Consider the following 11998-nt stretch of genomic DNA (forward strand, 5'->3'; position numbering starts at 1 on the left):
AGAAAATCTCATCTTACCAGTCAATCAAATTAGAGTTGAAAACAAAACTTTATTGACTCCCACACAAAGCATAAAAATAGGTAATTACTCTTGACAAACATGCCCTGCTCTGTGCAAATACTGCTCTCCACCTGCACCTGTAAATCACTGCTCCAGTCTCCTATAAAGCTCCGAACACTGACCTTTACTGGGATGGATCCAGTCTGTGTGTGTAAAGCAGGGGGCATAAAGAAATGCCATCAATATTTTCAAACAGAAAAACCCAGTTGCTCCAATTTCTCTTATAGGGGAAGATATATTTGTACAATTAAGCCGACAGTTCCCATTTAAACAAGGAACTGGTTCATATAAAGTATGTAGTAAATACCCTGTAGTTTCATGGCTCCACTAACCAGTGCTGTTTCAGTCTCCATATGTATTTTGTATATGCCACTGAAATGAATTCAGTTAATCTTTGACTGCTCAAAATTTCGAGACTTATATTTTGTTCAAGAAGACAAAAAACAGTGAGGCCACCGTGACCTTTGACCGTTGGCTACCTTGATCAGCGCCTTGAGAATCTTTCCTCTAGGCGCTGTTGAGATTTCATCTTTACAAGACAGATGGACAACCTGAAAACACAAAGCCTGCAGCCACTGGCTGTTGTCAGGGGGAGGTATAATAAAAACAATCTAGAACTCTGTTTTGTATAAAGTTTATTTCATATTATTAACACATCAAAGCATGCAATTTCCCTACATTTCAATTTTATATTTATTTGTCATCTTTCCTTTGAAGAAAAACAGTTTAGAAAAGTGCATAAAAGTTTATTTACTCACAAAAAAACACAACCATATTAATCCCTTGGTATATAGAAGATACAAATACAGATACAAATTTGATTATTAAAAAAAAAAATTTGGTCAACCAAGATATTAACAAAACGTTAAAGTCACTAATATAAGCAGGATTTGTTTGTGCTAAAAAGTAGAAAAAAAAACAATTGAAATCCTCCTGATTTAAGAAATGTATTTCAAATGTACTTATCTAAAACACAAGCATGGATTTCTGAATTTCAAACAACACAAGCAAACGTCTGCGACACACAAAATCAAACAGAAACTTAAAGACGATGTTTTCACTGCTGTGAGACGGTGAGTCTCCGCCTCTACTTGTCGCCGCAGTCGGAGCAGAGGATGTCTCGTCCCTTCATGACAAAGGGCTTGTTGGACAGACCGAGGGAGCATCTCTTACAGTTGAAGCAGTACTCGTGCCAGGAGCCGCCCTCGTAGTTCACAACGTTCACTCCTTTACCGAAACCTAAGAGAGGAGAGGAGAGTCTGTATTTATCCATGTGCGCCATCTGCTGGTCTTTTATTTCCTGCATCTTTCCATTCTTGTTTTCAAGCTCAGAGTTTTAACTACGATGCATTAATTAGTCCCAAACACATGCACAGACATGCAAAGGCACACTCATGCAGGTAGGAAAATGTAATCTCTGCTTTTGACCCATCTGGTGCAGGACACACAGAGCAGTGAGCGACCATGTACGGCGCTCGGGGAGCAGATGTTGGTGGAGTAAGGTGCCTTGCTCAGGGGCACTAGACAGGGCAGGGAGACTCTTGGATTTTTGGACAGATCAATCCAGGTTCGTCTTTTGTTGTCTCTCCGTGGAGTCGAACCAGACCTTCTCTGCCCATAGTCCAAGTTTCTGCCACTAGACCAACACACATCTGCTTTTCCCACCTTCTATTTTATAAAAAAGCCTGAACTTACTCCAACCATCTCCTCCAGGACTCGCCTCCATCCAGATCTACTCAAATCTCCACTTTAATAACTGCAGATATTCAAGGACTATCACATGACCATGCCCTACAATGTTTTTGCATGTTTACCTGTAACAGGAAAATATTCTTAAAAAGATAATCTCCATTAACCTGACACAGTTTATTCCATTATATGAATATTTTAAAGTAGTTTAGAAGTTGGTTAGCGAGGCAACTTCCATATCTGTCTGTCCAATATAAGGTGACAAGCAACAGGAGACCTGGTGCAAAACCCTTAAACTCCTGGAACGTGTGGCCACAGCAGAGATCTCTGGGAAATGTAGACTCACAAACTGTTATTGGGCCATAATTTAGAAAACCGGTGCACAAATGAGTTATTGAAGAAAATCTCTAACCAAAAACTCGACTATAAATGAACATAACATGAATAAAATTGATGCAGATACAGTGTTAATGAGAAAAATTCCACATGTTTATACTTTTGTATGTTGCATTGTACCGCGCCATACTCTTTGTGATAGGACGTTAGTTTACCAGTGATGGCGTTCTGGCAGCCGCTGCACTTCTTGGCCACAGAGTTCTTGTAGCAGTCGACGCAGAACACCTGATCCTGGTGGGTTGTGAAACTCGTCCCTGCCAGAGGCTTGGAGCAGGAGCTGCACACGAAACAGTGGCTGTGCCACGGCTGGTCCTGGTAGTTCACTCCTCCAGTGGTTATGGCCTGGAGACACATGGTGTGAACAGGATTATTACCATTGACTGTAGATATACAACAAATATTTATATGAGAAATCCCCTTTTATGCAACGTTCAAGGCAACAGACATATAATCATCTTATAAGAACAGTTGGTGCCACCCTCTTGAATTTTGTCTCATGTTACCAGACTGTTTTCTTGCTCTAAAAAAAATCATGATCACATCCCTCTCAGGTTGTTCACGTTTCCTTTCTGGAGGAATGACGGTGGAGGGCTGATCTGTTCCCTGTCAGAGGATCAATACCTTTTTGCAGCAGACGCAGTGTTTGGCGAACTTCTTGTCGTAGCAGGGGCTGCAGTAGACGTCACTCCCTTTGGAGAGGAAACTCTGCGACCCGATTGGTCGTTTACAGTTGAAGCAGGTGAAGCATTCGTCGTGCCACGAGTTGCCTTTGTACTCCACGCTCTCTGTGCCTGCAGGAGAACAGAAGCGGGCGAGGAATCAGAACAAACTGCAGGTGGTCTTTGCAGTCAGTCAATCTCAATCAAGGTTTGGTTTTGGCCCCAGTCCATTTGTTTGTTGGTTTGGTTTGTTTATCTGTCAACAGGCTTACGCAAATACTACGGATTTACACAAAACTTGGTGGAAAGATTTCTTTAACCTAACACAAGATAGGATGTTTTTCAAAATAGTCATTGATTCTTCTGAGAGGATATCAGGGATATGAATTAAAACAGCAGGATCCGGCGGATTTAAATTTGGTTTCATAAGGGGACTGTTGGGTTTTATCTGAAGTGTGTGCTTTAGTTTCCAAATCCAAACTCCAAATCCTGAACAATGTGTACTTACAGCAACAAAAAAAAATTCTGACCTGCTTATGCACTTAAATGTTTTAATGGCTTTATTTTTAGATTTCCTTTTTGTAATTCCCAACTGGGTTTCCTCTATAATGTCTCATAGGTGTTAAGTTGTTTTTTTCCCCCACAGGCTCTTATTTGTGTCGGGTCTCACCAGCCAGGATGGGTTTATAGCAGCAGTGGCAGCGTTGAGCGTCCTCTCTGGAGCAGCACTTTCCACACATGATGCGGTCGTCCTTGGTGCTGAAGGGCTCCTTAGCCAGGGGCTTGTAACACTTGGTACAGCGGAAACATTCCTCGTGCCAGTACTTGCCCTTATGGCTGAGCTCCTGGTGGAGGAAGAGAGAGGAGGAAGGTGGAGGTTACTCTCGAGGTACGAGGAAAGAAAACACTTCACGACCCCGATGAGAAGTACTTGTCCCGTCACCTTGGTTTCCACAGAGATGGGTCGATGGCACTGGGCGCAGGAGTTGGCGCAGAACTTGGTGTGGCAGCGGACACACACGGGCTTCCCCTCGCTGCGGACGAACCTCTTCCCCCCGAGGTCTTCCCGACAGTAGAAACAGTTGGAGCTGTCTGCCATGGCTGCACCGAGGGAGAGTCACACCTGCAGCAAACAGGAGGAGGAGGAGGAGGAGAGGGGAGGTCAAACTGGGCTCTTCGTAAGGTCTGCTGATGGAAGCGAGGGAGAAGTTCAGTGTGTAAGTATCACCTCATTTATTACTGGATTTTGAACCCTGTGGTTTTTACTGTTAATTCTCTGCTCTCAGTAACAGTCAGTGTTATAGCAGTACAATTATTTTAGCTCAATGAGGAAACCTCAACCCACCACAAGGGGGTGCTGTTGTTACATGGACTGTAACAGAGGACTGAGCGGCTGATTAGAAGCCTCTCTTCTCTTGCTCCAACACTAAACTATTTGTAGAAGCGCAGCCGCCAGTCGCACACGTCTGTGTTTGTGTGTCCACCTGTGTTTGCACTTGTGCTTAGCATTTTATGTCAGATTGAAATCTTCATCTTTACCCTCCCCTCTTATCTCCTCCTGATAAAAGAGCTCTTACATCTTATGACCTGGGCAATAACGAAGAATGACTTCAATCAAAGTATTTACTGAGCGGTACCTGTCACTGGATCCTATTCAAACAGACTTATCTTATTTTATACTAAGGAAATTGTATTTTTTCAAGGGAAACAACTATTGCAGACATAAAATCACAACTAGACAAATATCTGGTTAATTTCTTATGAAAACCACATGAAAATGAATTAGTAGAAAGAAATGCCTTAATTACTAGTTTTTGTTTAATGACTTTCCCATTGCATCTGGTTACATGACATTCAGGCAAAGCTTTAACACTGAAAAGACCTATAGTGGTTTTCACAGGTCACCAGGAAATTTTAGGAATAATTTTATTTTCACCCATCCGCCCCCCCAAAGTCAGATATTGGTCAGGCTGTTATTTTTACATTTTGGAGTTGGAACCACATTGACCTGAATACTTTCCGACCACTGTCCAAGTCCAGAGCTGTTTCAGTCACAAAACTGGACAGAGGACCGAGCCCAATAGTTCAGCGTGGTTCCGAGCTTCCTCGTGTAACTCATTCCTCACTCTCTCCCTAAAATACATCACTCATAAACTTCCTAAACATAGACTCCAAATCACCACGTTCAGGACCATAACGCTGCTTTGATTACGGGGTCGGGCTTTCAGATGGTAAATAAAACACGACATGACAAAAAACACTGGGCTGCAGAGAAACGTGGAGGAAGAGCTGGATACGGTCTGTTCACTCGGATACTTCCCACATCACGTTCACGATGGCTGACCAGGAGGAATTCTCCAAACCCTCTGTGTGTGTGTGTGTGTGTGTTTGTGTGTGTGTGTGTGTGTGTGTGTGTGTGTTTGTGTTTGTGTTTGTGTGTGTGTGTGTGTGTGTGTGTGTGTGTGTGTGTGTGTGTGTGTGTGTGTGTGTGTGTGTGTGTGTGTGTGTGTGTGTGTGTGTGTGTGTGTGTGTGTGTGTGTGTGTGTGTGTGTGTGTGTGTACGTACAATGTGGTGAACACATGAAGGAATGCATGGTATGACCTATGTGGTGAGATCTGGAGCGTCGACAACCCCTTGACGGAGCCTTCACACACACATACACACACACACTCACCCTCATGCCTGCACCACTCCCTAGGAAACCACAAAGACCACAAACTACAGCGTTGGCCTCCTGGCTGGAACGGCATGTCAGCACAGACTCAGGAGGAAGTTCTGCTTCTGGCTCGTATCGGACGTTACCAGGAGTTCGGGCTGCGTTCACTAACACTCACATTTTCCCTTTTCTTGTAACTTTCCTTGAGCTCTTAGCAGAAAAAGTCAGAGATGGGTCGGGGATTAGTTTTTAGGGATGTATATTAATTATCTCTTGGAAACCTTGGAACATAACTTGCTCTTTAGTTAGAGGTGTACAGCTGTAGTTGTTGTCAGTCAGGTGCCTAAACTTGACAGACTAGCACAGTGGCAGGAAGTGTGTCTGTACTAAAATGATTCATCTCCATTGCCGCCATGTGCAACTGCTGTGGTTAAAAATATATCTTTTGGCTTAAATATTCTATATAATAAGACAAATTGAATTGTTTTTAATTGAATATAATTAAAAGTGTTAAATGATAAAGATAAAAACAACATATACTGTGAAATTTACAGTTTCTTATGTGGTCAGGGAGAAACAAACTCAAACCAGTGACTGACAGATTTAAACCTTTCAGCTTGTTATTCAGTTTCTCTCCCACTGTTGTTTGACAGAGATTTGTGGCTGAGGTCAAAGGTGCTACTGTTAATGAAGTTGATTTAATAACTTCTTTTGTGGTCTTGTCGCCCCGGCAGACAATAACGCTGCACTCTGAGGCCGACGTCACGGGGAGCCGCTCCACGTCGTCCTGTCGGTGACCTGCTAACTCGTTACTTATTAAGGAAAAACCCTCGGCTGGTTATTTGTTCACCGGGCGAGGTGACTCGTCCATCTCCGCTGGGAGACAGCCGGCCAAAGACGACACTCACCTGGTATTTACCTGTTGTAATCTGTTTCCTGCTGCTCCTTCTTGCTCTGTCATATCCCGCCTCCCACTGAACTCGCTGGAATATTCTGTTTGTTTTTCATATAAGGCTGTAGGGCAGGCGCTATTGATGCTTGGCTAACAACATCGTGGAAATGTGATCTGATATGAGACGCCGAACAATGGCTGACAGGAAGAGCCAGTGTCCACACAGGTTGGAGGAAAATAAATCAGGTTAGGCTGACGTCAGATGGCTCGGAGCAAAGTGTTGCTGCAAGTCTTCTACTGTGTTTTTCCACAGTTAATGATCTTGCTTGTCACGGCACAACATCATTTTCTACTCTCCCAACTGCCAATACAAGAGTCTTAAATCGAGGCTGTGTCGTGCAGTGAGTTGAGGAGTGTGTTTCAGCCAAAGAAAACTCTGTGTGTACTTTATCACATTGTTGGGACGTAAATCTGTTCATAAAGTCACAATTTGGAGACTTGCCTCCCATTTAGAGGTAAAACCCTGCGCTCAACAGGGAGAACGTAACATCTGAGGGTTCAAGACTCGTGCCTCGGGTCATGTTAAGGTTTGGGTCGAGCATGTTGTGGTTTCTTGTTCTTTGTATTGAATGGAACACGTCTCTCCCAGTACAACAACAATGGAGGTCTATGTCACAGAGGAATAAGTTGTATAAGGCTCTGGGTACATGAGCGATACTTGTGATCAGTTTATCACTTAGCCAGAAGCAGGGTATTTTTTCTGTTGCTATGCAAAGATTGGATTTTCACCCAACTTGATCTTGAATCTCCACATGATTAACTTTTGGAGCTGATTGGTCAAAGAATCAAAAAGTATGGTTGGAAAAAAACAAATTTCCAAGATACGGCTAGAGAGATAATCTATTACTTATAACATTTGATAGGTGATGTCACAAATACATTTTCCTGGGTACGTGCATCCTATGGGACCACAGACACGACCCAGAGCTCATAGATCTTAAAATAATTTACGATCATGCAGTAGGAATGACGTCAGCGTGATGTCACTATGAAGTCACAGAATAACGTCATGTGATAGTAAAGCATTAACTTTCACAACCAATATAATGAATGAGGAGGTGGAGCGGGTCGTCCCCTCACCCAGTCTCCGTCTTTAAACGTTTTTAAAACCACGATTCCACTCAAACTCTCCTCCCCTGTTTTTTCCTCTATCATTTCCATGTCTTTCTCTGTGTTTGTGTGTCTTCTCCCACCTCTGTTTGAGTTTCAGTCACCTGCCTGTAACAATTAACCCAGCCCACTAGTACTGCTGCTGCTGGAGGTCTGTAGTGTAAAAATAGAGCACAGAGAGGTGACATCATGTCCTGTGCACAAGAGCAAAATCAAGCACATGTTTGTAACACATGGAAGGAAGAGGACGAGACGAAAGGGGAAAATGAAGAAACACTGTGAGAGAGAGAGAGAGAGAGAGAGAGAGACAGAGAGAGAGACAGAAAGAAAGAGAGGGAGAAAAGAAACTAGCAAGGGCAAACATGACCAGACAAACTGAAATAGTGTGCAGTGTCTGCGTGTACCAATCTGTGTTTGTCCGTGTGTGTGTCCTTGTGTGTTGGCATGAGCTTATCGCCGAAGAATGTACTGGAAAACTGAGAAACAGGAAGTCTCCATTAGATCGGTGAAGTTGGCACCGTCCTGCCCCACACACACACACACACACAGACTATCAAGTAGTTTACATTAACATGTCACTCACGTCTCCAGATCAACACAGACTGTGGCTGAAGTTTCGTTTCCCTCAGGGAGCTGCAGGTGCGACCTCCCAGCAGACCTGACTTTAAAAAATGTCTGACTCTTTAATCACGCAGTTGATTTTGCAGCCAGATGGAAATATATCTTGATGGGACTTCCTTAAAAAAGATAAGCATTGGACCGGTGAATGTACAAAAATATTCACTGTGCACTTCCAACCTGAGCTTTTTAAAATGCTGTAAAACGTCTCTTCGGCTTGTCTGTTTCCTCCCAGTGTACTAATAAAGTTTATTTAAAGTTTAAACTTTGGAATACGTGAGGAATTTTAATGGATTCAGTCTCTCAGTGCGAAGGGTCCTTCTTTGTTTAAATGTCACGGCGACATGATGTGATTGTTGGGAAGGTACTGACCTTTGGTTTGGGAAAGCTGAAAGGTTTGTGTTTGTAACTTTGTAATTGATGTGACTTGATTATGTTGTAACATCTGGCTGCTTGAACAGATAATATTCAAAAGTTAAAAAGAACCAAAACATAAATGTCAGATAGTTGAGACATTCGGATCCCAAGTTCAAATCTCCTAGTTAAATTATGAAGTCCCAAAACAAATTCTAAAGATATTCAATTTCCAATGGTGGAAGGCTGACAGGGACCAAAAGACGACAAGCCTCTGAGAAATCCTAAATTGTTTTAGCGTTGAGATATTTACTATTTGTGCATTCGAGGTTGTTTACTTATGTCCCAAAAATCCAAAACAGAAATAGGAAGAAAAGCTCAAAAGACCAGAATGCACATAAACACACCTCCATGTTAATAAAGTAGCTCCCTGCTCATTTTGGAGAAATATTCTCAAAAGCTGGTTAAAGCCTGATGGGACGGGAGCTCTGACAGCACATATCTCTATTAATGGGCTCCTTGGCCACTGTGTCACTATATGACACTATATGAACACCTTCTTGATAGAGGCAGCTCATTCATTTCTTAAACTTACTTGGATCTATTCACTACTTTGCCTATTTGCCTTTGTAGCAGATCCCATATGCAACATTATTTTTCCTATAAAGTCATGTTCCATCCTTTATTGAATACTTCTTTGAGCTCTGTTTTGGTCTCCACCCTCTTCGGCTCTTTAGCTGCCAAATGTTCCACTATGAAACATAACACCTTCCTGTTTGCATGTAGTCATTTGATCCACTGTTGATACAGAAACATTACAAAGAGCAGCTTTAAAGGTCACCTCATCACAAGCCGACAGCAACAACATCCCTCTCGGAGCGTTCCAACCCCCGATTCCAATCCTGCTAATCTCAAAGATAAATACAAATCACGTTTTGAATCTGAGCGGCGGGTTCAGCTAAACATTTTCAGCCAACGAAGAAAGATAATTGTTTTATTTGGCTCCGGTGAGCCACATTCCAGACGATGGAATCAAGCCCACGCCAGACATCTGAGTGTGAGTCGAGTGAGTTTGACGAAAAACTGCTTGTCCCACTGCAACAGGACAGATGTGATGGTTTTACCAGAAGCTGCTGGATGGCTGCACCCAGCCTCCCTCTCTGTGTCTGGAGTTACACACAGTTTCTGAACAACCTTCTGTTTTCACCGTTCAGTGTCCGAGATGCTTTTCACTACAGAGCAGACGGCTGAACGAAAACCTTCAGCAGCACCAGTGTATGAGAAATGACCATTTGCATTAATATCCATGACATGTTCTCTATGTGAGTGTGTGTGAGTGTCTCTTAAAGATCCAAAGACAACATCAAAATTTTAGGTTAAAATGATCTTCAGGGTCATTTAAGCTCTCAGCAACGTCTCAAGGGTTTGTTTTTTTCAATTTCCGTTCATAAATCAAATATAATTTCTGTATTAAAATACAGCTACATATATTATTTTTTTTAAATCTTTATGGCATCAATTTAAAATTGACGTCAGAAACTATGTTCTAGAGCATATATAACGAATAAAACTGGAAAAATGTTATACTGTTGCTTTAACACACACGAGAGGTATTGATGCTGTTACACAGAGAAAAGTGAGGAAAAAGTGAGATATCTGTATTGTATGACCGTTTAACTTCTGTTTCACATCTTCTTGGATTGCAAAATACAAAGATGTCCCAATAAACAGCTCTAATACTTTGCTCACTCTTACTCACGTATTACAAAGGAGCTCTTTGTCTTTGGTAATTTCACAATCACTGATTAACACAAACACATCGCGGCACGTTTGAATGGCCGCAGGTCAGAGATAAACCGTGCCAGGTCCCTCAGCTTTGAGCCTCCTTCACCTTAATCACGTCGTCTGAGTCCTAAATCTGCAGAGCTCCATTAAAACTTTCCATTTCAAAACTCCACAAAAAGTTACGAGTTTACCATGGGGGGATCAAGGGGAAGCCAAAGCTCAACCGCGTGCCAGCATCCCATTTACAAGCCATCCCCGTTAAAATCACGACAGGCCTAAAACCCAACGGGGAGTTACCGTCATGTGGAGGCAGACAAAGTGCATTAAGCTTTATGAGGCCGGGATGTGTTTTATGGGAATGAGCTCATGGTAACTTTTAAAACATGCAGATGCCGGATTTGAGTCAAAGTGAAAATCTCCCTGCAGCCACCGGCGAAAGGTCAGTCGCACACATGGCTCCTGGTTGACTGTGTGTCTGTGTGTGTGTGTGTGTGTGTGTGTGTGTGTGTCTGCATCTGGGTTAGTGCACCGTTACTGTATACCACAAGTGCTTCCAAATGACGGTTCAGATCCACACCAGCCTTTATACCCGAACATCTGATATGAAGATGTTGCAACGTTGATGTTAATATTTCACAACTTCCTACATGGTCTTCTCCTTTTTGGGTCTGTGTTCTCTCGACTCCTTCGACAAATAAATTAAAACCTTTTATTAATGATCACGGTTTTATTACTGCGTGATTTAAAGTTTGCTGTAAAGTCTCGAAACTCCAGACAAGAAAGAGGTCCATGACATGCACACATGGAATTGAAGTTACTTCATGGCTGGTGGACATTACGCCATATGCATAACTTGCATGGATGGGTACACACAAAGACACACACACACACACGACAATGAAAAATACAGTACAGGAATTTTAATTGACCTCTGTGATGCATTTTTCTTTTTCCTCAGCCGTTCCATCATCTGGTGGAAAAAAGGGAAACTTCCTAACTGGAAACAGATTTCAGGAGCAGCCCAGACTTCCACAAGTCAGCATGTAACTGTAGCTCACACACACACAGACACACACACACGAAGACAACGCCCCAGACAACTTAAAGATTTGTTTCCTCTCCGGATGTCAAAGTGCTGCATAGCAAATATGGTGTGTATGAAATCTAAAGGTGTGTGTATGTGTGTGTGTTTGTGTATGTGTATGAGAGAGAGAGCAAGACAGAGGAGCAGAGCAACGTGCTACAGATTTAGTTTTTTGTTTTATATTACATAGGTGATGACTTCTTTTCAATAAGATCAATGATACGTTGACATTGCCGAAGTTTGTAGAAAACCCTGGAGATAAACTCTTCACGCTCAAACTTCAAACTGCACGAGACAAACTACAACAACAATCCGATCAGTTTAAAATCCTCGTTCAGCTCAATGAGGTTTGGTTGTTTGCGGAGTGAGAACCAGCGGGGCTGATCGCCAGCTCCTTCTTACCGGGTTCAGGGTGATGTGCGCGGCCGAGGATGAGCGTCTCTCTGCGGGCAGCGGGACTTCGCGTCACCGGGACCCTCGCGCCGTATAAATGCTGCAGCCAGGCTGGGACCGGAAGAAGGAGTCGTTCACTTTCAAAACAAAAACTTGGAATGAAGCCGCTTGAGTTTGCCTTCAAAATAAAAGTCAAGTTGGCGTTACAGCACTTTTCAAATCGGTAGATCACTTAAACCGG

At 42.8% G+C, this 11998-nt stretch overlaps 1 protein-coding gene across 3 annotated transcripts; it reads right to left on the reverse strand.

Moving 5' to 3' along the window:
• Positions 1-677: 677 nt before the first annotated feature.
• Positions 678-11902, reverse strand: LOC133969420 (four and a half LIM domains protein 1-like). 3 transcript variants are annotated; one of them, XM_062405890.1, is made up of 6 exons: positions 11767-11902; positions 3748-3927; positions 3475-3649; positions 2767-2936; positions 2301-2487; positions 678-1299 (listed from the first exon to the last, which is right to left on the reverse strand). In XM_062405890.1, the coding sequence occupies exons 2-6, from the start codon at positions 3901-3903 to the stop codon at positions 1148-1150; spliced, it is 840 nt and encodes a 279-aa protein (XP_062261874.1). In that variant the 5' UTR covers positions 3904-3927; positions 11767-11902; the 3' UTR covers positions 678-1147. The 3 variants fall into 3 exon arrangements, with proteins under 3 accessions (XP_062261874.1, XP_062261875.1, XP_062261876.1); XM_062405891.1 differs by lacking the exon at positions 11767-11902 and adding an exon at positions 8107-8173; XM_062405892.1 differs by lacking the exon at positions 11767-11902 and adding an exon at positions 6370-6389.
• Between the last annotated feature and the right edge of the window lie 96 nt (positions 11903-11998).

The sequence above is a fragment of the Platichthys flesus genome, chromosome 15 (genome assembly GCF_949316205.1).
Source record: "Platichthys flesus chromosome 15, fPlaFle2.1, whole genome shotgun sequence".
Classification (NCBI taxonomy): Eukaryota; Metazoa; Chordata; class Actinopteri; order Pleuronectiformes; family Pleuronectidae; genus Platichthys; species Platichthys flesus.